The following is a 27,117-nucleotide window of genomic DNA, read 5'->3' as shown; positions in this document are numbered from 1 at the left end:
AAGCAGTGGGCGATTCTACACCAAAATAATTTAATAGTTTCAGATAAGTCTTTGACAGAAAATCATGAGACCGCCAGTTCTTATGCAACAACATTGTACATTATGGAAGATATATTATGTATATGCAACATCAACAAACCTGCCATGAAAGTGTTAAAATTAAGAAGTGGATTTTGGTATAGAAAAGTCACTTGCCTTTGTAGCAGTGTTTATATGGAAGCAGCGATTAACTGTAGAGAACAGTAATCTGTTTGATGCGAGTGCCAAATAATGTACATTAGAAATCAAAATACCTGTGTAATCTATCTGCTGATGTTGAAAATATACTTCCTTGCCAAACAGCATGAATAGTTTGGCTGGTGCCTGTTAACACCAAAATATGTTGGAACTACTTAGTTCAAACTAAAAGTAGAGCTTGTCGTGAAAGAAGAAAATGTATAGAGGTAGTAAACTATTTTATTATTTACTAGTAACTTCACATTTAAAATTGTGGGAGTGCACATTTTTACTCCACTATGCTGTGCTATTCAATATGATATTTCTGAAGAGAAAAATAATCAAATATTAAAAAAAAAGTTTCCATTTTGATTGATTTTTCTGCTTCTTCAAAAAGACAACATCCAATTACGACATTACTTCTGCATCTTTTCCTATACTCAGCTCGGTTATCATGATTGCTACTTTCCTAAAAGCTAGCTGCATATTTGGTTTCTTCATCTAATGTTACTAAAATATCACTTATATATTGCAAGACAAATCAGTTTTTCGTGTTTATAAATAACATTTGCAGAGTAAGCTTCTGCAAATGTTGATTTTATCAGATTAAAATGTATTTGGTACACTACATAGTTGTATGTAGAAATTTATGCATTAGAATGGAAATTAATGTATGACAATAACATTTAACATACATAGAAATCTTTGAAATACAATATAGTTTTTACTTTATGCAATACTGTGGAGATGAATATATCATTACAGCAGAAATTTTTAAACTGCAATATAATTTGTTACCTATAACACTGAAAATTAATTAAACCTTCAGTATTATAATGAATGTTTTGCAAAAATGGATATAATTGTTTTACTAAAGCTACAAAATCTGAACATATAGTTCATAATTTGCTGCCAGGTGCTCAAAGTTAGCTTCAATTGCCTATTGTGGCCTTAGTCATTAATTTACTTAAGTGAAGGTGCTAATAACTTTTTACATTCAATAGAGCAACTTTAGCAATTTTTAAATAAGCTTGTATTTTACTCTCATTTATTCTAAAGGTATCTTTCCTCATGCTTATTTATTTTCAAATTCATTTACTTTAGTTATATGAACATATTTTTATTCCAATTTTCTTTTGTTTATTATGACAGTTGCCTATACCTTGTGGAATACGATATAGTGATAGATAATGTTTTGTATGACAGAAAAATCTTCAGTTTATAAATTTTGCATAATTAAAACTGTGTCTTTCTTTCAAAATAAAATCATTTATTGTTTTATTAGGCATATATATATAATTTCTGAAATTAAATATATTCTTATTTTATTTCTATCAATTTAAAGTAAATACAACAATATAAAGATAAAAAAAGAATACAATCAATACCATAACTAATTCAACTAAAATATGCTAGTGACCTTCTCCATGGCTTATAGCATTTTTTTACAATTTTGTAAAATATTTTGTATAAGACATCGTGGTCATTTTGATTTTATGCTAATGCCTGTTCGAGGTCTTCCAGCACGAACAGTTAAACTGCCTCTTGATGATGAAGCTTTTCGTCGAGCTATTGAAGTTGGCTGCACTTTAATTTTTCGGCCAAAACAAAAAGTGGATTTGTTTTTTGTGTATTGGTAAAAAATAAAATGATATAAATCTGATGTTGTACAAATATTTTTAGTTTTATGCAAAAATTTTTCTGTTAAATTTAAAATACCAGTATCAGGGTTGTTTACCATGAGGTTGGCTAGGCGATCCATTTCACTTCGAAATTTTGATATGATTTTCTGAAGATACTGATTTCTCTGTTGTTGATACACATGATGAATTGAATGTGTCTCCATGGCTGTTTACAACAGTATCAGAAAAAGAGTTGAGAAAAGTATTTGTAGATTGTAAGCTGTTAGCATTTTCTTGTTCAATATATGGATCTATTTCCATAATATCTGTAGTTTGACTGGAATGACTTGGGCCAGGTGTCATTGGTTCTAAAAAGCTCATACAAACGTTTGTACTGCCTACAGCAATACAATAATAATTTTTCTTTTCTTGCATGGCTAATGTGGGAGCATTTGGAAATGTTGCACCAAATTTAATGTGTACAGCTGCCTGATGTTTGCAGAAAGCACCTTGGATTCCTACAGGACAACTACATATGCCAATATCAACTTGATAAAATGTGTTATTTTGTGATTGTACAATGTAAATTTTGTCTTCTTTTTCCACTGTACACTCTTCAATTATTTTTTGCCCTTTATCAATATACTTTTGAAAAAGCAAATGTGGTTTCTTCAAGCGATCGAGCACAATATCTAGCAGTCTTTTAGATAAATACTTTTCTAAAATTTTAAGCACAAATTCTAATAAAGCTATTGAGTTGAATGCTCTGAGGCGTGTCAGAATTATTTCTTTTAATATTCTTACTGTAGCTTCTGAATAATTGTTTGTATAATGGCTAAGATTTCAAACATCCAGTCTGTAACACATACACCATTCTTCTTTTCTTTTTAAGAAACTGGATACGTGTGCTATTAGATTTGGATAATTCTGTACATACTTTGAGTTAAAAAATTTATTAACATTCTCTGCATATTATTCTACACTGGTAGCGTACATTATTTGTCTAAATAGAAACATGATATTTTTGCTATCATCATTTGCTATATTGTTTTTGGAATTCCACAACCATCTCCAGAAAGCTTGTGGAACATGAAACTGGCACAGTAGTTGCCTCATACTTGGGAAAATTTGGCGTAATGCAGCTGTTAAAGCTGCACTGTCATCAGTCATAAAATTTTCGATTGTGAATAAGTTAATTTTTTCCCACATCTCTCTCAACTGGGAGAACAGTTTCGAGTAATCTGCTTCATTTTGAAAGCTATGTATACCTATCCCAATTGGTATTGCCCCAGCTTTTGTGGAAACTAAAACCACAGTTATAGAGCTCTTTGCCTGATCACATGATGCACTAGAGCAGTGGTGCGCAAACTAGGGGTCGCTAAATTTTTATGAAATACATTATGCCTGCATGCTGCATACCATACAGTGTACATATAAAGAGTGAAGCGCCGTCACTCACTGTTTAATTGCAATTTCATGTTGTCCGCTCTTTCTTTGACCGTAATGCGTAATGTATGTAAAGTGTGAAGACGCAAGTTTTTCACTCCAGTAGATAACGCCCTCTTTGCGGTAATTCGCCAGTTTTACTGAAAAGCGCCTATTTGACTAGACGTTAACCGCAGGGACAGGAGAAAAATTTGCTTCCATGATCAGCCAATCAGATGGCGAGGTACGCGGTGTATCTGATAGTCACAGTGAAGACGGGAAATGTTCGCACGAAGTTGTAGCATGTAGCCAGTCGGCCTGCAATTTTTTTAGTTTATCCTCGAGTTTTATTATGTGACGTTGTGTAATCATGATTTTTTTGTATTTTATCAGGCTTTGTTACTCTTTGTTATCAGGTATGTAATATCATTAGAGAAAGATCTCTGTTAATTTTATTGAATTTCTCGAAAAAAAATGATAAAATTTTATATATTATTTGTTTTAGTTTAAATAATTTAACCCCTATCTTCATAACGGATAAATGGGTAATACGTACACCAGGTATATCTTCAGCTAACAAACGAACAAATACTGATGAGGAGTCGCAAAATACTGAACTAAATGCCCGATCTAAAAAAATAAGAAAATACAATGAGGAATTTATTAAGTATGGTTTTACTTTTTGTGTTGTTGATGATGAAGAACTCCCGATATGTGTCATTTGCAACGAAAAATTAGAAAATGAGAGCATGAAACCAGCTAAATTAAAAAGGCACCTGGAAACTACACATAAAGAACTTCAAAATAAACATGCCGATTTTTTTCAAAGACGAGCTGAAAATCTGAAAATTCAAAGTGCACATTTAAAGAAATTTACAACAATACCTCAGAAAGCATTACGAGCTTCTTTAGAAGTTTCTTATCTAATAGGAAAAACAATAAAACCCTATACAATTGGAGAATCCCTTATCCTTCCTGCAGCAACTAAGATGACATCAATTATACATGGCAATAAATATGGAAATGAAGTAAAAACAATACCATTATCAATAGATACCGTGTCTCGGCGGATTTCCGAAATGTCGCGAAATATCGAGTCAGAAGTCATAAAATGCATACAAAATTCATCTTTATTTGCTTTACAACTGGATGAGACTACCGATATTACTAAAATGTCACAACTAATTATTTACGTTAGGTTTATTTTTAATGAAGATATAACAGAAACGTTTTTATATTGCAAAAGTTTGGAAGGAAAAACAACTGGAGAAAAAATATTCGAAGTAATAAATGAATATTTTGAAACAAAGTCCCTTACCTGGGCAAACTGTGTTGCGGTTTGTACTGATGGTGCTGCAGCATGAACAGGTTCGAATAAAGGGCTCAGAGGCTTAATTCAGAAGGTGGCGCCTCATATGGTATTTAATCACTGTATGATTCATCGGCAAGCTCTTGTTGCAAAAGATATGGATGAAGAGTTGCACAACATATTACAAGACGCTGTTAGTTCAATTAACTACATTTTAATGTAGCTAATTGCAACAGCCGTCTCTTTTCAATACTTTGCAATGAGATGGGCTCAACGTATGAGAGATTACTGTTACACACCGAAGTCAGATGGCTTTCACGTGGGAAAATACTACGACGGATATTTAATTTGAGAAATGAAGTGTACATGTTTTTAATCGAAAAGAAACATAGATTGGCAATTTATTATATCAGTGAAGTTTGGCTAGGGAAGCTGAGCTATTTAGTTGATATTTTCGAAAAACTTAATGACTTAAATTTGAGCTTGCAGGGTGAGAATTCAACTATCATAACTTCAACCAGTAAAATTCAAGCTTTTAAGAATAAGCTTCGTCTCAACTCAAGAATAAGCAAACTGAACTGAATAAAAACAACACCGACATGTTCTCTTGCTTTAACGATTTTATCAAGGAAAATAATATAGATATATTTACATTTAAAAACATCATTTCCAATCACATTGAAAAGTTAAATGAAAATTTTTCGAGGATTTTCCTGAAAACGATCTTGGTTGGATTCGTGATCCATTTTCCTTTGACATATGCAGTTCAGCTCTTCTAATTAGTGATTATAACTCTTCGAAATTAATTTAAGACTCCGCCTTCCCAAATATTTTTTCTATCCGTGGAAAACCAATATCCCGTTTTATGCAAGAATGCAATCAGAGTGTTAATACAATTTGCATCAACGTATTTATGTGAAACTGGGTTTAGCAAACTAGTTTCAATAAAAACTAAATACCGCTCGCGTTTAAACCCTGAAGATGATATGCGAATTGCAATTAGCAACTAAATGTAAAATGTCAAACATCGATGAGATAATTAGAAACTTGCAGGCACATACATCTCATTAAAGGGCAATTTACTGATTTTTGTGTTATACAAAAAGTATTTTCTTAAAAATATAAATAAAATTAATATGAGTCAGATATGATGATGTTTTTATTCGATGAAATGAAAGATATACGCAAAATATACATCGTATTTGTGAATATTTATCTCTAGGGGTCGCCAAAAATTTTCTCTCTACAAAAGGGGGTCGCAGTCGAAAAATGTTTGCACACCACTGCACTAGAGTCTACAAAAATGGAATGTGATTTTTCCAAACTTTTCACCATTCTTTGCATCAGGGGTGTTATGACTGCTATGCAGAGAGGATTAGCTGCAAATTCGATAAGTGATCCTTTTTCTTGATACTCTTTAATTCTGTTTAGTGCAATTCTAAGGAATAAAAGAAATATATATATTTAATTATTATGTATTTACTCTATAACATGAACTTTAATTTTGCGTATTGTAACTGTAATTGTATTCATAAGCTCACAGATTTAAGCATAATTTAAAAAGCATGTTATAAATAATTATTGAAAATATTGACAAAAATGATTATTTAACCACTAACTTCATTACAATTCTGTCATGCCTTTTTATTAAACTCCTTGGAAATATTACTAATCTAAGTGGATTATTGTATTGTTTTATAATCCCATTGTTCCATTGTTTTATAATCATAATGTGATATATCAAATCCTATTAGAAATAATATTTAATAAATTAAATGTAACTTTTCGAAAAGCTTTTTTTACAATTTCTTTTCTGCAACTCTTTAAAATTTAATAGAGAAATCATAATTATTATAAAAATTTAGCAAGTAAGTTATATAACTGGAACATTTTAATTAACATGATAAATTACTGACTTTTCAAAATCTGGTCCATAGTTCAATCCTCCAAAATTTTCTTTTAACCATTTTTCATGAATTTGGTAAATCCATTTTGCAGGTGGATTAATTCTGCTGTTGGCCAGTTGTTCTGGGGATTCGGCCATTAATGACGATTCGTGGAAATTTTTTGCAGCTGCTGGCGTCATACCTAATAATTGTGGGTGAAACTGATGTTCAGCTATGAATGATGCAATTCCCCCCCTACATTAGCAAAACATAATTAGTTTGTTTCTTGAGAACTAGATCAGTATACTGATAGTATAGACCCTCATAAGCCAACTATGAATATATTCATCTGCCAATTGCTTACAATGAAGGTAAAGCAAGATTTTGCATGTTTCATGAGCATTTTAATATGGACCTTGATTCATGAACAAAGCCCGCAGAAAGCCCATCTGTTGGCTTGGTGTAAAGAAAAAAATTCAGTACAAGTATAACATACATTGTAAAAAATACTGCTTCTTAAACTGCGAGATCATTATTGTAAATAAAGTATTTTTAAATATTTTCTATATACATATATTTATTAATTAAGAAAATAGAGTAAGAAAGTAAGAAAACAGAAGTTTAAAAATTTAACTTAATACAGCATTACCGTAAACCTGTAAGTTTGATCGAAAGTTAATTTTCATTAAAATTAAATTAAGCAAGGAAAACTTTCAAATAATTTTTTATATAAAGTAGTTAGTGTACTGATATTTTTAGTATTATTGTTTGAGTACTTTTCTGTTAAGTACCTGTCATGCATTTTGGCATGTGTATGTATAATGGAAAAGTGGGCTGTGTGTGTGTGTGTGCGCCATCTATAAACTATTTAAGAATAGTTTAGTTATTAGTATTTAAGAAAGTTATAGTTGTTAGAAAGTTGTTTACAATTAAAAATGCTTGGCAGGTGAGCAACAGAAAAGTATCATTGTTTGTTTCATGTATATATTCAGAACTGATACTGAGCATTAGGCTGGTGTCAGTATGAATTCCATCACACTATTACCAGCACCTCAAGTGACAGCGGCAAAGGGAAACTTCAAGGAATATCACAAAAGACATATTCAGAACAGCTCTGTTGAGTTTTTAATTGTGGGGAGGAGAGAGTTGCAACTTTCCAAATACTATATAGATTGTGAATTTTGATGCTTATCTATTCTACCAACTCGACGTAAATTAACCTGTATTTCTATCACGTTGCCAGCAAACCTGATGTAGATTTTTTATATTACTTGGAGTGGTTTTGTTTTTAAACCAAATTTATGTTTTGTATTGTAGTACAGTCAAAAGTCGTTAATTCGGACACCCATAATCCGGACCTCAAAGCTAAAAACTTTCTGCGCATGCGCTGTGTTGACACATGCACATAGGCATTTACGCGTGCACGTAAGACCTTTTACGTGTGCGCATGTGCATGTGCGCAAGCGCAGAATGCATTTTCGTGTGCACGTTTTATGTATAACGGACGGTATAAGCTAAAATTATCTAATTATCTATTTCAGTTAATGTTGATGATTGCGTTGTTCCTTAATTTTCGAATTGGATCCGGCTTAATTGTGTATAATTTGCAGACTGTAAGAGCAATACTATAAAAGTAAACTTGAACTTTCGATTAAGTCAAATAGAATTTCCGACTCTGGAGCTCCCAAAGGATCGTACAAAACGAAAGTCTGTTTCGATGTCCATCAAACAAAAAGTGGAATTACTGCAAAAAACGGATAAAGACATGAAGAATGTGACAGAGAGGTTAGTGAAAACGAAAAAATTTCGATTGACAAGTTAGTCGGTATTCTTGGCACAGCAATTAACGGGACTTGAACAGCGGAACTTTGTAACTGAACAAGAAATTATGTCTGTTTATAGAATTAAAGAGAAAGTATTATCACATAAAACAAAGCAACTTAAACAACTTACATTGAAAGAAATGTTTAATAAAGTAAACAAATAAATATTAAGCTTTTTCTTTTTGTAAATTTTGATACCCTTTAGATCATAATTGTTCTTTATTTCATAAATTACGGTTTCATATTTTTAATTTTGTAATTTCTGCATGCCATCTTATCAGATTTAAACTGATGATCTATAATTCGGAAAAATCGATAATGCGGAATTGCTGATGAGTCCGGATTAACGACTTTTGACTGTAATATCTCAGGTTCAGTGTATTTTATGATAATATTGTTCAGTTATCAAAGTTATTGGTTCTTAATTCTGAATTCCTATGAAGAAATTTTATTTGGCAGTTTATTATTGCCTTAGTTTACCTTTATGCATTTTTTCTAAATTGAATGGTTCTTTTTGATATTGTGAATCTAATTGAAATTAATTGTGTATAATATGGTAATGGATGTATTATATTTTGTTTGTACTATAGTTTTTTTTTAAATTAGTTAGACTCAGTTTTGAAAGTATTTCGTATTTGCAATACAAATTATGAAAGTATACTCTGTTTATTGTTTGAATGCCATAGGTACTACTTGTAACATGCTTTCTTTAGGGTTTATTAATGACTATGTTACTTATATCCTTGTGTTCTTGAAGGCCTTGTATGCCACTGTAAACTTATTTTGCTTAGTGATAATAATTAGCTTCTGGAGGCAGGGGCTTTAATCCGTGTAAGGCAGACATCATGTCAGCTAGGTAATGGAGCCCCTGTTCTCTGGTTAACAGTCTGGTCATGTCTGTACACCTAGTTAAAACTCTTAAAATGCATATCTATAGTGAACCACTATTAAGAGATATGTTTCTCTATAGAAAAGGATTTCTACAAGAAATTTACAAATAACTTACCATTATTAAATAAATTTATAAAAATATTTTGTGTTTCTTCAGATCTGCGAAGCCAGTTCCATGCTTCTGCAACTCCAGTTCTGTGACTGTGGTTATTATTTATATGAATAACAGCACAGTAACCTTCACCGATCAAAGGATCTCTGTAGCGAGTGTATTTGCTGTTTCGTTTTATTCGAATGTTTAAAGAAGTAGTGCATTTCTTATCTTTACCTTCAGTCTAAATTAAAAAAGGAAGATCATTATTTGAAAACAGACCAGACGTAGATTAAAATAAAATTTTCACAGAATCTCTTTACATAATGAATACAGAATCTTGATAACATTCTTAACAGAAAGAAACCTTTAATTTTTGTGTGATTAAAATTTCTATATTTAACAAGCACAGCTTTAAGATCAGTAGCTTGACATTGACCATCATAAAAATGTTATAAAAATAATTTCATCTTATAAATTAGTCTATTGAATGATTTCTATGGAAGATGTACTTACAAAAAAAAAAAAAAAAAAAAAAGTTTACAAGCAGAGGGTAATTGACTGATTAGGTTAATAAAACATGTTCATTATGTCTCAAGTTTCAGACAATCCATTATGTTTTTACTCAAATGCTATAAAAAGATAGATTTATGGGCTTTTTTCTTAATTTTATAAATTCTTTCTTAATAAAAAATTGGACTTTACTTTGATTAGAGTTACAACAGTGTTAAGACCTGGACTTAATTTTGAGCTAACATCTACTAATTAAGTGAATGCATTCATTGTGTTAATTCCGTGGTATTATTATACTTCATATATTTAAAATGCCATTATTATATTATTTATAATATATATATTATAAATAATATAATATTAATATATATATATATACTTATTGTGGTTGTATATATAGAGAGAGAGAGAGCCACAATCCATTATTATATATTGGTATAAGAGAATGTTATTTTTTACAGTTATTAACTGATTCAGATATTATAAATTTTTGCAGATCTTAATATTTTGTTTATCAAATACTGATGAAAGAAGCATCATAATAAATGTATAAGTAAATACTATAATTTGTTGACAAATCTGATTAAATTTAATATGACAGTAGTATCGCAATTTAGTAACCTGAATTAGTCAGTTAGGAATCTGAAAGTCAATACATATATAATTTGTACCATTCTAAGTGGTAGTTTAATGTTAAAATCATTTAAAAGAAATTAATACAGAACTTTCCTTATAGAATTAAAGTTTTAAACAACAGTATATAACTGTAGCAACACAAATAAAGTTCTTAAATGCACTGAGAAACCATATTTTAATAAAGTTCTCTTCAGGCTGACATAGTATTCACAACATCAAACTAATTCTGATGAATTATGAGTAACTCTAATTAAAATAAAGTTCTATTTATAAAATGTTCATACTTTTTAGTACAGCTAAAATTATAGTAATAGATATTAGTAACATTTTTAATTTGCATTTATTTTTCTTTTATTTGTTGTATAGTTTTATTTTTCTGCAAACTAACAGCATTCATAATATTTTAAGTAGTAAATTTAAGCCTGAATAATTAAATGAATCTGGATTAAATCTTCATGCGGAGGCAAAATATAGATACAGTCAAAAGTCGTTAATCCGGACTCGTCGGGACTTAAGCGATTCCGGATTATCGATTTTTCCGGATTATAGTTCGTCAGTTTAAATCTCGTAAGATGGCATGCAGAAATTCTAAAATTAAAAATATGAAATAAAGAACAATTATGATCTAAAGGGTATCAAAATTTACAAAAAAAAAAAAAAAAAAAGCTTAATATTTATTTGTTTACTTTATTAAACATTTCTCTCAATGTAAGTTGTTTAAGTTGCTTTATTTTATGTGATAATACTTTCTCTTTAATTCTATAAAAAGACATAATTTCTTGTTCAGTTACAAAGTTACACTGTTCAAGTCCCGTTAATTGCTGTGCCGAGAATACCGACTAACTTGTCAATCGAAATTTTTTCGTTTTCACTAACCTCTCTGTCACATTCTTCATGTCTTTATCCATTTTTTGCAGCAATTCCACTTTTTGTTTGTTGGACGTCAAAACATACTTTCGTTTTGTAGATCCTTTAGAAGTTCCAGCATCGGAAATTCTATTTGACATAATCGAAAGTTCAAGTTTACTTTTATAAAATTGCTCTTACAGTCTGCAAAAAATAATAAGCAGGATCCAATTCGAAGATTAAGGAACAACGCAATCATTAACATTAGCTGAAATAGATAATTAGATAATTTTAGCTTACACCGTCCATTATACATTAAACGCACAGGCGAAAACGTATTCTGCACTTGTGCACACGCATATGCGCAGTAGTCAAGGTCTTACGCGCACGCGTAAAACGCCTGTGCGCATGTGCCAATGCGGCGCATGCACAGAAAGTTTTTAGCTTTGAGGTCCGGATTATGGGTATCCGAATTAACGACTTTTGACTGTATACTAATAATAGAGAATTGCCTAATTTTATTGAGAGTTTTTAAATTAATTTCAATAAATTTATGCATTTGTATTTAAAAATTTTAAGACAATTTTTATTCCAAATGTATAGAAATATATTTTTTCGTCTGAACTGAATGTAGTAACTGAAACAGTACTACATTCAGTTCAGATACAGTACATTAAATAATAATTACAGTTACCATAACTGTTATAAAACTTGTAAATTTAAGTACATACCTTTACTTTACGATATGAAGAATGCTGACAAATATAGTTCCTTGAAAACAGAAATCGAGATTGATCTGTTGATCTCTTTCGAAGTATCCAACATGTGTTAGTATTTCTTTCAAATTCCCTCAACCAGGTAGTGAAATCTTCGTAGCTGCTTATATTTGATCTGACTTCGCAGTAAAAAGTTTCAGAAGAAATCAGCGATGATTTAATTATTTTATACTGGAAATTGCGCGGCAAAATATTTTCAACCATCTTGCTTAAAGCGCGTATAAGGTCATGTGACATGAGAGAAATATTGCTGGAAGCCCATTGGTCCATCCTAGAAGCCACGCCTCCAGTGGCTACACAGATGTGCACTTGTGAAATATGTGAACGGGAGTTGGTTTGTTCCTCTTGAAAACTCAACTAATTTCGATCAATAGCGATAATTACTTTTTTTTTTTTTTAATTTTTAATTACTTTTTCAAAGTTTGAAAATTTATTTTTTTTTTATTCATGATTTAAATTGAAGTCCCTGTCAAACGTGTTTTTCATAATTTACATTCAGGGGGCCCACCAGCGGCCGAGCGGTAAAGTCGCTGAACACTGGTAGTTCGGTCCGAGGTTCGAATCCTGCGAACGGGATGGCTGCATGGGCGTTTTCGGGGTTTTCCCCCATGTGTAACGTGTATACGAGCCAGTTTCCCTTAGAAAGACCTCCACAAAGGCATCCCTCCCCTTAGGCAGATAGCCCTCGAGGCTTTACCATAATCACACATACTTTACATTCAAGTTACTTTAAAACACAATTTTCGGAATTAAGCTTCCTATATATGGGTTCCCTGTTTTTTTATACTTCTACTAAATTTATATTAGGAGATAATATAATCAATATTTCTTTAGTAAATAAATTATTATTGTCTTATTTTGCAGCTATTGTGCAAGTATTAGAAAAACTTGTTTTCAAACTAAGTGAATCAACATTTAATAGCAGTTAATTTATATACCTGTTCATAAAAACGAAAGGTGGCTTATTGTAAATCATTCAGGGTTACTTCAAAACCAAAACACAGGTATTACAAGTGAGTTGTACTGTTACGCTTATCTGTAATTTCTGCTAAATTGCACTGCTTGATGAGAGCTTGACATCTCTGGGATAATACGTCAGTACGGATTATTATTTAATACTGATTCAAAGTTATGGCTAAAAAAATGTGTGTTTAATGGGCACGATATGATCAACTGAATACAGCTGATTAGACAGTACTAGATTGAAACAAACATCTGCAGCAAGTTTGTGCTCATAGCATTTTAAAAGAGCTTCCGGTAAAATTGGAGTACTTAATAAAATAATAGAAACCCATGAAAACCTTTTTACAAATTATAGAATACAAATGAGTGAAGTACTGATTGTTTTTTAAGTAAAGAAGTGTCAATTTCTTTTGAATTCTGCAGGAATTATTAGTGTAAATTTAGCAGGATCTGCACAAACTTTTACATTTCGATGGCAGCCAACTACCACAGTCGACAGGATAGCATGCAAGCACATCAGTTTGAGACCTTTTAAAAATTTGAGATTTAAGGATTTCTACACGTTTACATGGAAAAAAGCTTTAATACATTTTCTATTTGATTTGAACATGAATTTAATAAAAAGGTGAAAAAAAAAAAAAGAGTAGCATTTGCTTCTGACTTTCTAAGTAGCAATTACTTGGAATCGTCTGTAAGAATTTCGATGGTGTAGATCAATATAATGTAGGAGGAAACTTCTGTATAAACTTAGGTGAATAGATACACACACACACACACACTAAATAATAAAAACTCTTTATCTATGCATGTGGACAAACCGTGAATTTTCTTCAAACTTCAGCATGGTGTAGGAGAGGTGGTTTGACAAAAACTGCCCTTTCCTCAATGTTGGAATTTAAGAAAAGCTGTGCTGGCTGCACTCAGGCTCTTCTGGCTCTACTTAAGGCAGAAAAGACAATGAGCTAGAGGTGTTGACCTACTTCATAAGGAATTCTTGCTGTCGCAGATTCATTGCCAGCAAGCCAAGGAATGATGAAACCAAGGCAAATACATTCAGTCCATAGAGAAACGTCGGTGGCTGTATAATATTTTAGCTGATCGTTTCAGCATGTTTATCACAGTTTTTCGATGACTGTAAACTTCTTTAGAATTATCCTGTGTAATACTGGCAAATAAACTGTGTTTTGATTCTTCATCAAGTGCCCCACCCAGCACCTCCACCACAGCCTCACCACAGCCTTTTGGCTGTAATGATGACAACTTCACGGCAAAGTACAGCTCCTGACTTGGTTGATCGTTGTCGAGCTAATCTCTGAACTCAAGATACTACTCTCTTCCCATACAGGCAGGATATACAGTCAAAAGTCGTTAATTCGGACACCCATAATCAACCTCAAACGCTACAAACTTTCTGCGCATACGCGTGTGTGTAAGACCTTTACGGCTGCGAATATGCGTGTGCGCATGTGCATAATACATTTACGCATGCACGTTTAATGTATAACAAACGGTATAAGCTAAGCTAAAATTATCTAATTCAGTTAATGTTGCAGATTGCGTTGTTCCTTAATCTTCGAATTGGATCCGGCTTATTATTCTTTGCAGACTATTAGAGCAATTTTATAAAAGTAAGCTTGAAATTTCGATTATGTCAAATAGAATTTCCGATATATATTTACCAATATGTAAAGGATCTACAAAGCGAAAGTATGTTTCGAAATCCATTTATCAATTTCACGCTGCTCTGCAGCGGGGGGGGGGACGTCGCAATGAATTGGAAGTTGATCTGTCAGCACTATCCTTATCTTCAGGGCAGATATTTTTATTTTATTTGGCTTATAATTCCTTACTAAATGTAGTATTTCATCTCGATGTACGTACTCCGTCTTTGATATGATTTAAAACAAGTTCCTTGTCACTATAATTCGCTTCCGATAGTGAAGAAAGTAACAGAGGTTATTGAAAACGAAAAAATTTCGATTGACAAATTAGTCAGTGTTCTAGACACAGCAATTATAGGACTTGAACAGCGGAACTTTGTAACTAAACAAGAAATTATGTCTGTTTAATAAAATTAAAGAGATGTCTGTTTAATAAAATTAAAGAGAAAGTATTATCACATAAAACAAAGCAACTTAAACAACTTACATTGAAAGAAATGTTTAATAAAGTAAACAAATAAATATTAAGCTTTTTCTTTTTGTAAATTTTGATACCCTTTAGATCATAATTGTTCTTTATTTCATAAATTATGGTTTCTTATTTTTAATTTTGTAATTTCTGCATGCCATCTTATCAGATTTAAACTGATGATCTATAATTCGGAAAAATCGATAATGCGGAATTGCTGAAGTCCTGATGAGTCCGGATTAACGACTTTTGACTGTAATATCTCAGGTTCAGTGTATTTTATGATAATATTGTTCAGTTATCAAAGTTATTGGTTCTTAATTCTGAATTCCTATGAAGAAATTTTATTTGGCAGTTTATTATTGCCTTAGTTTACCTTTATGCATTTTTTCTAAATTGAATGGTTCTTTTTGATATTGTGAATCTAATTGAAATTAATTGTGTATAATATGGTAATGGATGTATTATATTTTGTTTGTACCATAGTTTTTATTTAAATTAGTTAGACTCAGTTTTGAAAGTATTTCGTATTTGCAATACAAATTATGAAAGTATACTCTGTTTATTGTTTGAATGCTTTCTTTAGGGTTTATTAATGACTATGTTACTTATATCCTTGTGTTCTTGAAGGCCTTGTATGCCACTGTAAACTTATTTTGCTTAGTGATAATAAATAGCTTCTGGAGGCAGGGGCTTTAATCCGTGTAAGGCAGACATCATGTCAGCTAGGTAATGGAGCCCCTGTTCTCTGGTTAACAGTCTGGTCATGTCTGTACACCTAGTTAAAACTCTTAAAATGCATATCTATAGTGAACCACTATTAAGAGATATGTTTCTCTATAGAAAAGGATTTCTACAAGAAATTTACAAATAACTTACCATTATTAAATAAATTTATAAAAATATTTTGTGTTTCTTCAGATCTGCGAAGCCAATTCCATGCTTCTGCAACTCCAGTTCTGTGACTGTGATTATTATTTATATGAATAACAGCACAGTAACCTTCACCGATCAAAGGATCTCTGTAGCGAGTGTATTTGCTGTTTCATTTTATTCGAATGTTTAAAGAAGTAGTGAATTTCTTATCTTTACCTTCAGTCTAAATTAAAAAAGGAAGATCATTATTTGAAAACAGACCAGACGTAGTTTAAAATAAAATTTTCACAGAATCTCTTTACATAATGAATACAGAATCTTGATAACATTCTTAACAGAAAGAAACCTTTAATTTTTGTGTGATTAAAATTTCTATATTTAACAAGCACAGCTTTAAGATCAGTAGCTTGACATTGACCATCATAAAAATGTTATAAAAATAATTTCATCTTATAAATTAGTCTATTGAATATAATTACATGATTTCTATGGAAGATGTACTTACAAAAAAAAAAAAAAAAAAGTTTACAAGCAGAGGGTAATTGACTGATTAGGTTAATAAAACATGTTCATTATGTCTCAAGTTTCCATTAAAAGTGGAATTGCTGCAAAAAATGGATAAAGGCATATCCTTTGTTTATCTTTAACGCCACGGCGTGCAATGAATTAGAAGTTGATCTGTCAGCACTATCCTTATCTTCAGGGCAGATGTTTTTATTTTATTTGACTTATAATTCTTTACTAAATGTGGTATTTCATCTCGATGTACTCCGTCTTTGATATGATTTAAATCAAGTTCCTCGTCATTATAATTTGCTTCCGATAGTGAAGAAAGTGACACAGAGGTTATTGAAAACGAAATAATTTCGATTGACAAATTAGTCGGTATTCTTGATACAGCAATTATAGCACTTGAACAGCGGAACTTGGTCTGTTTAATAAATTGTCTGTAAACAAGAAATTATGTCTGTTTAATAGAAATAAAGAGAAAGTATTATTATAATAAGAAACGAAGCAACTTAAACAACTTACATTGAATAATAAAGTAAACAAATAAATATTAAGCTTTTTCTTTTTGTAAATTTTGATACCCTTTAGATCATAATTGTTCTTTATTTCATAAATTATGGTTTCTTATTTTTAATTTTGTAATTTCTGCATGACATCTTACCAGATTTAAACTGATGATCTATAATCCAGAAAAATCAATAATCCGGAATCGCCGAAGTCCCGACGAGTCCGCATTAACGACTTTTGACTGTATATAGCTTTAACTTACCTTTGAGAATATTCCCAAGAAAACCACTACAAATTTGTTCTAGAATGTTCTTGCTTCGTCTACAGTATATCACCAAATATTATGCCAAACCTGGCAACCTTGCCTTTCCCTGCCACATACTAGGAAACATTAATCCGCTTTGCAGGGAAGCTATCTGACTGCAGCTGGGCATTAACTGCTTTTCTTAGGCAATGCATAAGATGTGAGAATTTTCAGTATGCCCATGCAAAGATTGGAAAAACAAAAAATTAATCATGCAAATTTTTTAAATCATTCCTTAAATTTTTGTCCTTTTCGTCTTTAATGCCAGCCTAGCCCCAAAAATAGAATAAACCCTTTCCCCACTAAAATCCCTTATTTGGAAATCAGCTAATTCTCTTAGATTAACAGATGCAAGTGCACCAGAAAGGCAGAATTTTTCAATGTAATTTTAAACTGATAAATCAGTTATTTAAGTTTTTAAATTCAAATAATATTCAAAATTTACTTAAGATGCTTGTCTCTTTTAACCGAGAAAGCCGTAGAAGCTAAGGCTAAAAGCCGAGTGATTTTGCATTTTTGTGACATTTAAAAAGTTGTTTGGCTTTATTTTTTGCTTACTTGCTTAGTTATATTTTATTTAACGTTATAAGGAAACATAGTCATAGGGAAACAGCGAGCAGCATTTGAAATATCGTAATTTTTTATCATAAGGATGGAAATTCAATTCGGGATATTGCTAAAATAGTAAATTTATCCTATTCTGTGGTGCAGTATGTGATAAAATGCCTTAAAGAAGAAAATCGGATCCAAAATAAAGTAAGAAGGGCTTCTCCAGCAAAGAGGACACGACACGACTCAATGAGATTAGAGATTTTTGGCTAGAATCTCAATGAAAAATCCAAGTGTTTTAAAGATTTCTGTAGAATATACTGAAAAATTTTTCTACTTAAATTTTATTTAAAACTACTTTACGAATACTCAGATCAGCTGTATTACATGGGCGCTCTGTACGAAGAAAATGTTTTGGAGTGCAAAGAGTAGAAAGCTTAGGCTTTTCTTCTCAGAATCAAAGATAAAGAAGCCCTAAGCCTATTGGAATCATGTCTAATTTGCAGATGAAAGCAAATTTAACATTTTTAGTTTCGATGGTTGTGTAATTTTACGGAGGGGGGAAAGAAAGAGCTTACCTTGGGTTGGAACAGTAAAGCCATGACAGTGGAGGTGTTCTTGGGTGAGGGTGATAAAACAACGGTACCTAAAGCAATCAAATTTTGAATAACATATGTTTCCACCTGAATATGGGCATCTAGAAGCCCAAATTTGGAATTTGGAATTGGTTTTACTATCTATTTTGTAAAACTAGAGGGGGAAATTTTTTTTTATCTTCAGCACGCGAGACTTTATGTTGGAAATTCTAAAGGTATGCTCATTTTAAAATTATTATGCACTAAATTTTATGGTTTAAGGGCGAAGAACATGATATTTAATAAATAAGGGGAACACACAAAATGTTAAAAAAAAAAAGCCTCTTTGGGTGTAATGTAAAATCTGAAGGTGTTCAGATTCTCTTATTGCGAATAATGTTTCACCACGTTACTGTCAACTGCTGGCAACTTGAGAATGTCTAACACACAGCTGCCACAAATAGTTTCCTAATCATTGTTAACTGAATACCGAAAACAATTTGTATGCTTGAATGTATATAATCATTGATGTAAGAAATCATTCATAAGCTGTAAGGTTTTCTGTTGCGTTTGGTCTGAAGAACATACGATTTGACAAATATCAGCTAATACATAAATTTTGAAAGATGCTTTTCACAATTTCAAGAAGTCGTTCATCATAATTTGATGTTTTCCTTCTTAACACTCCACAGGAAATTTTTAAAAACATGTTGTACATTTTTCAGTTGGATCAAGCTTTTAATCTGAATTCGGGGCCAAAAATAATTTCTTAAATTGAGATCCTATAGAAATAAAGTTGCGATTTTGCCATTTCCTTTCTTATGAAATAAATTTCGTAGGGATGCGAATGTTAAATTATTCATTCATCACATCAATTAATTTTTTCATAACTACTGTATTTGTAACTTCCTTTCTATGAAAGTGACATATGGCAAATGCAAAATATATAATTAAGCAAATGTCATTCTAATTTTTGAAAATATTTCATGAGCAGTAGATGATTAAAAGGTATAGTGGAGAAAGCTATAATACATATTTTTTGGGGGGGGAGAGCGGAACACAAACCACAAACTTTTTTTTTTGTATGCTTTACACATGTGCATAAAGAATGCGAGCGGATACATTAAATGCATGCGCATACATTATGTGCATTGCCCCTGCGCATAATGTACAATTTTGCATTGCGCCTGCGCGTAATGTATGCTCTACGCATGCGCGCATTGAAAGAAATATTTAATAAAGTAAACAAATAAATATTAAGCTCTTTTTTTTTCTTTTTGTAAAATTTGATACCCTTTAGATCATAATTGCTCTTTATTTCATAAATTACAGTTTCATATTTTTAATTGTATAATTTCTGCATGCCATCTTACCAGATTTAAATTGATAATCTCTAATCCGGAATCACCGAAGTCCCGACGAGTCCGGATTACGGACTTTGTACTGTACAATTTTTGGACAATGTTTTCTGAAAACAAAATTTTGGGCTTTAAAGCCCAGTGAAAATTATACCTCATACCTCAATGGAAAGAAAAAGCAGTATTTTATGTAGCCTAGCATGTGTGGAATTATGACAGTGTACTTTAAATGTGATGGCTGCGACCATACCCACAAACACGCAAGCGAACCGATTTATTGACGAAATAGGGAGGATGGAACGTAAATCATGTAGTAGGGATTTACAGGAAAATTACTTTTGCTAAAATATATAGTTCTATTACTTTTAAAGATCTTGTTCATTTTATTTTCATCATATGTAAAAGTACATTGATGTGCAAGTTTTCCTTCCATACCTTGGATTTTCTGGGTATGAAAAGTGTTAAGAAAATTACAGATTGAACTTAGCCAAAGAACAAAACTTATGATATCTAGTTAAATAGTAATATGTTTTACATCAGAATCTTATTATAAGTAATTCAGTAATGTGAATAATGCAGTATAAAAGAATTTCAGTTTGAAATGGCATTAATATGCATCACAAAAATCTCCTGGTTTTTCATATTTCATATTTCAAGCTATGAGCTAGTAACTGGTAGATTTGTGGTTTTAATTCTTGTCAGAGCAAAGTTGACTTTTTTTGTTTCCCAGTCAAAAGACTAGTATCTACAGTATATTAAATCCCTGTAATTTTAATTTGTTGTTTAAATTAAAACTTTTCGATGAAGGAGATGTCTGCAGTTACACTAAAGCATAACTTTTTTTCAGAAGATATATGGAATTATTGAGAACATTTTATTCATGATTGTAAAAATAAATATTTAGTTTTGTGATAGAATATTTTTAAATTATAATTAGCAATTTTTTGTAACTTTCAGATTTAGAGGATGTTCCACTTATGAGCCTTTCAGTGAGAAATCTAATAGCTTAGGTAACCGGAATAAAACTTCCAACCAAGAGTATTTTGAAGATGAAGAATATGACAAACCATTAGGATTTAATAGAAAGCCAGGCAGTATGTATAACAAACATAGGAGATCATATGAGCAGGAATATCACCAGGATGGAAGTTATGACAGACCATATCATGAGAGACCGAAGTTTAAAGACCAGAGATATGAGAGAAATTCATATTTAAGATCTCGTCCAATAGATAATGTATATAGGGATAAACGGCATGGATTTAATGAGAGCAATTTTTATGATTCTCAAAATAATGGCAAAACATTTAGGTTTTCTTCAGATCCAAACCATATATTTAGTTCTATGTCAAAACCAAAATTTGATCTTCAGAATCTGCCACCAGTGGAAAAGTATTTTTATAATGAACATCCTGATGTTGCTGATAGATCAGAGGTAAGTACTTTATAACAGACTCAATAGTGTTATTTTATTAATATTTATATTATAAAAAATTTCTTATTTGAATTACATATATAAATTATTGATTTAATTGTGTATTAATTCCCAATGGTTTTGAACTGTTGATGAGGGATGAAAGGTAGTATAAAAAATTAAACATTAATGTTTGAGCTTGATGTTAGATTTTGTGGTATTAAATGTAGGGCAATTATGCTTTGAAAAATTATATTTCAGTTATTTACAATATGCTTTGAAGTATTTTATTCCAGCTAAGATTCTGAAAAGCATTTTAATGTTTTTATACGGTTTTACTAATAGCATGACTCATAAAAATGACATAGCTCTCAGATGCACTCAAATTAGAATACTGTTAGTATTATATTTCGTTCCTCTTTAACTGATTTCCAAAGTGTGAAGAGGGTTTTGGTCAATGTTTAGTCTGTCCCCTTTTTTAAAGTCCAAAGGTGCAAAAATCCAAATGTGATACAATTTAGTAGGGATATGAGTGCCTTGATATCCATTTCTTGTTCTATTTTTTCCCCAAGACATTTACAGTGGATTTTGACTTTTTGGCTGTTCGTTTTCTTTTGATGCAGCTCCATTGATTGATGGCTCTGTATGTAAAGAGAAGATATTTCATATTTGAAAATAGGATATAAAATATGTTCCTGGTAATATGTGGAGTTGCGTTTAGCTTATTACTCCACTCTCTTTATATTTAATTTTTTTGTTATATGAAAACCAGTAACAATCATAAATCCCTTTCAAATATTTTCTTGAGATTCTTTGAATCATGTTTTAAGATTTTTTTCTCTCCTTTCATGAGAATAAATGGATATTTTTTTTTTTTTTTCCGATCATATAAACACACACACAATTCATCTATTATGAAAACATTTGTATATTTTTGTTCGGATATATGTTTCACATAAAGAATTCTGCTGCATGTTCTGCATTCGGTGATGTGTCGTAGAGAAATTATGTTTTTTCACCTTTTTCAGATTCACATAAGCATTAACCACTTTGTTAAAGACTTTGCAACGGTCTTTTGACTTGGTGGATTTTCTTTTAATATTAAAAACCTTACCTCTGTAACATTTGAAATGTTCCTTTTTTCCCTTGGATATGTGTTTGGAACAATTTTTCCACGGGAAGCCAAATTGTGACGTTTTCCCCCTTTCTTTAGATATCGAAAACCTCTGGCTTTCAGAGCATTTTGTTATAACTAGATACAAAAAATTTTCTTCAGAAAGAGCAGAAACATATCCTTCAATCCACTGCTTCTTTAAAAGTGCCATTTTGGATGAAAACAAAACAGTCACGTAGCAGACGATTATTTGTGCTTTCAAAAAATATATTTGTAGTGAAAAAAATAAATAAATAAATAAATAAATCTTTGAAATTTTTTATTCACATTATTTTTGTATTCATTTTATGTAGGTTTTAAGCTGGAGATCAAAACAATACAGCTAGAAATGTTAGGGTTAACATTTTGTTTATTTTTATGCAGATGTGTAAACCTGTTATGAGACCTGCAAGCTATCTATACATCAAAAGAAACATTTCCAGGAATCTTTGATTTTGGAATATCTTACTGGTTAATTTATGTAAAAAAACGGTTCTTTTGCGTGAGACAGAACTACAAGCAAAATAATTTTTCACTTAAGTTCCAAAATGTTCTGCACACATGGTTGGAACATCGCTTTTAGTGAGACTGTTTTAACCCGCGGGAAGGCGCGTAGGGTGTTACATAAAAGTGGAATATTCCTAACTTGTGAAACTGAAATTCTGTGCTGCTTTCATTAGCTGAGTTTCTAGTTGTGGTTGACTTTCAGAACCGCCTTTTTCTTTGCCTGTGTGTTTTAGAAAAAGATTTATCGGTATTTTTTTGGAACTGGGGTATGACACACCCCACACGCCTGTTCGCATAAGTGTTTTTCTGACTGAATATTTAGTTCAGAAAGTTATTTCTAGAGTGTAACAGTAAATATTTCTACTCGCAAGTGATTTTAAAGTACTTGACATTAAATTCTTAAAAATTTTCAACTGCATTATGGTAAAAAGAATGACTCCCTATGAACTGGAGATGCAATGCCTGTGAGATTTATTAGAAATATTTGAAAGCGATGAAGACTGCATTTCGGAAACTGAAGAGGAAACTAGGAATGTTTTCTACACTGTTTTGGTTTCGAAAAAGATAAAACATTAATTCCTGATCTTCCTAAAAAAGGAAAAACTGTTCTTATGCTTTCAACATTATATAACGATCATACTATATAGATGATACTATTGGAGAAAATAAAACGTCAGGAATTATATGTTTTTATAATATGACTAAAGGAGCAGTGGATATGGGGGATGAAAGGTCAGCCAATTGTTCAATTGCCAGAATAACAAGGAGGTGGCCAATGATAATTTTCTTTCCTGCACTGAATGTTGCTGTAATAAATGCTTGAATTATATTTCATTCAACTGCTAATCCACCAACCAGAAACAGAAGGCTGTTTTTGAAGGACTTAGCATTACAATTAATAAAAAAAAAAGTATTGCACAAAGATCAGAGATTAATACTTTACCAAGAAACTGACGTACTGCATGCAAAACAAAAGCAGAAGTTTTGACGAAGAATTAAAACGAATACATGAAATTCGAAACAACTAAGTATGAAAGATGTGATAATTTTTTTGCCCTCGCGCCAAGGACAGAAAGAAGAACGTGACTGCAATGTTTAAAATGTGAAAACATTCTGTGTGAAGAAATAAAATGAGCATTGTGTATTACATACAATGAAACTTAGAGACATGATGTTTATTTTTTTATTATTTTCATTTATCTTAATTTTAACTATAAGATTATTTTGGAAATTAATCTTATGAAACCCAATTATTATTCACGTTTTTATAATACACGAGAACAAGAAAAACAGCTTTAAAACTAAATAAAACTATTTTTATCGTATTTTAGATATTGGGGTATGTGATACCCCACGCACCCACTCTAGTAACTTTTCTTGGTGCGACTTCCGCCGGGTTAACTAGGACCCTCCCATTCAACCAGTGGCATGATAGGAGAAACTCATTTCTAGCATTGTATGTCACTAAATGTGAAACATAAAACTGCCCATCAAAACTCTTATAATACGAGATGATAAGATAGCACAGGCTTAATTCTGCCTGTTTCATGGGGAGAGTATAATTTTGATAGTACTTTTGGTGTTAAGGCAATCTTATTTTCTTTTAGGGAATTTAGCCCTAAAAGAAAATAAGATTGCCTTGAATTTTTTGTTAGAGGAAAAGTCAGTCACAAAAGAGCATTTCATTTTTGTCCAAAGCTAGGAAAGAATGCTGAAAATTGAGTGCTACAAGTTTGCTGTCTGTCAGTTGCAAGTACATTATTCTTGCTGATGGAAAAAAAAACTGATGTAATTAGCTTATATCTGCAGAAATTTAAAATTGGCAAAACCTAAAAAAAATTTAGAATGTTATATAAATATTTAAAACATATTAATTAATAATACTTTCTAATTTACTCTTTTTAATGAAAAAAGTATATTTTATTTAAATATGGATTAAAAATAAAAATAGTTCATTATTACTTTGAAGTGGCATGTAATTTTGATAAAGGAAAAATTCTAAATATTCTTTATTTATGACCATACTTGTACTCAATAACACAAAAATGTCTTAATCTAATATTGAAACTAAGTAAAAAAAAAAAAAAAAAAAAAAATGTCTGAAAGGTTTCAGATTTATATTACACCCAAAGGGCATTTTTTAAATTTTTGTATGTTACCTTTATTTATTAAATATCATGTTCTTCGTATTTAAACCATAAAATTCAATTCAACAGCAATATCACAAAATATTTAAAGAGCATATCTTTAGCATTTCCGATGCACAGTGTTGCCATTGCTTGCTATGAAATCGTTGAATTTCATAATCAAAAGCTCATAAATGCTTAACAAAGTATGAAGTAGATAATAAAACAAATTCCAAATTTGGGCTCCCAGATGCCCATATTTGGGTGGAGACGTACGTTATCCAAAATTTCATGTCGCTAGGTAACATTTTATCACAATGCGAGAAACATATATACATTTCTGCAGATTCCTCATTATTTAATTTTTTAAATATAATACAGGGCTCTAATATTTGGTGGCAACAATTTAAAAAGTGATTTGCTGTTTATAGTGAATAAACACCAACTGTCAAAACGAAATAAATAGCCCTTCTGGGCAAATTGCCCCTTTGGGGGCAAAAAAATAAAAGTCATTCTTGATTTGGTTATTCTCATCTTCTCAATCCAGTATGATTAACTATGTTTCTAATACCAGTAAACCAAAGTAAATTCATCAGTCGCAGATGAAGTTCTTCAGAAATGATTTCAGGTTTAGAGTGCTGCTTTGTCTAAATGTTTTAACAAAATGGCTCTAAACATGGAACTGCCTCTAACTTATTCTTTCAGTTCTTTTGATTACAGTGATACAATGCTAACATATTATCTTTCAAACAAAATTATTTGATTTAAACCTAAGCACATTTTGATATTATAGGATATATCATGCAATGTTCATTCTTGAAAAGAATTTTCAGTTTAGATAACACTTAAATAAAATGTGAAGGGAATGTTTGCTGTGCTTGTAGTGGTTCTTTCTGTAACACAGATGTGATTCTGAATTTTTGTGTTGTAAAACAGGATTTCTGTAGGATCTTGAAGGGGGGGGGCAATCACTGTTTTTAGAGACTGAGAATAGGATGTATTTTGTTCAGTCCATTGTTGTGAAAAGCAGATATTTAACACATTCTGTACATTCATGTCAAAGTATCATTAGGTTATATTTTATGTTGTAAATCACTGGTTTCTGGGGGGGGGTGTATATGGAAGGGAATTCTATCATGTTGACTGCACAAAAAGCGAGCTAACATGCCTAAATATGTATTCTCATTGACAAAAGTATAACTAGTATTATTTTCCCAGATTTGTAATATTATGATGTATTTTTATGTATATAATGATGTATTTTCTAATTTACATTCCATATAATTTTGTTTCTGTGTTCAAAAGGAAGAAGTTGAAAAATACAGAGAAGAGCTAAATATAAGGGTTCAAGGAAAAAATGTACCTAAGCCAATCACGAAATTCTCGGAATTGTGCTTGCCAGGTTAATATTTTTTATAATTCTGTGCATTTTTTTGTGTTCAAGTTATTTTATTTAAGAGATTATTATTATTAGGGATTATTGGGATATTATTAGATTAATGGGGGTTATTATTGTTGCCATATATGTTACATAGCATGAGTATAAAAGTAGATTTGAGGAACGAAGGATATTTTATTTTCATACTCATACATACACACAAGACAGACAAAGAAAATAAAAATAATAAGTAAATGAATAAATTTTCAGATTAATCATTATAGCTAACTATGTATTCAGAAAGCAGAAAATTTTATTTTCAACTTGAAATATATATATATGTACTAGTAAAATATATAACCAATATTTTTTAAACATCAGAAATCAAGACGTATTTTTGAGATATAAAAAATCAAGGCATATTTTTAAATATTAAAAATCATACTCAAATATTTTATTTATTATAATAACAATCATAAATACATTTTGTGTTGATAAAAACCACATGCCCTTGTATTGATGTGGGCTTTTATTTATGTGCATTTTCATCCATTGAGTGTTTGTTGTATGTTCAATTATCACAAATAGGTTGTTTTTGTGGGCTTTTTTTCACATGCTTTTGTCACATGGGCTATCATCAATTAACCCTGTCAAGCATGTCACCACAGATGTATATGTAAGTTCAGGTGTAAGATGATGATCACATTTGCCATAAAAATTGCTAAGGAATCCA

The 27,117-nt window shown here is 31.1% G+C and overlaps 1 protein-coding gene across 1 annotated transcript in view; it reads left to right on the top strand.

Annotated features, from left to right (window-relative positions):
- Nucleotides 1–27,117, top strand: part of LOC118205085 (uncharacterized) — a 130,832-nt gene that overhangs the window by 14,169 nt on the left and 89,546 nt on the right. The window contains exons 3-4 of the mRNA XM_085824063.1: nucleotides 20,764–21,241; nucleotides 26,312–26,408. Of these exons, the coding sequence (XP_085680189.1) occupies nucleotides 20,764–21,241; nucleotides 26,312–26,408 (575 nt within the window). The remainder of the gene's footprint in view (nucleotides 1–20,763; nucleotides 21,242–26,311; nucleotides 26,409–27,117) is intronic.

This window comes from Stegodyphus dumicola, chromosome 1 (assembly GCF_044657685.1).
Source record: "Stegodyphus dumicola isolate Sdum_Otavi_A_Nest chromosome 1, ASM4465768v1".
Classification (NCBI taxonomy): domain Eukaryota; kingdom Metazoa; phylum Arthropoda; class Arachnida; order Araneae; family Eresidae; genus Stegodyphus; species Stegodyphus dumicola.
The sequence above is the reverse complement of the archived record's forward strand: the minus strand, read 5'-3'. Positions and strand labels throughout refer to the sequence as shown.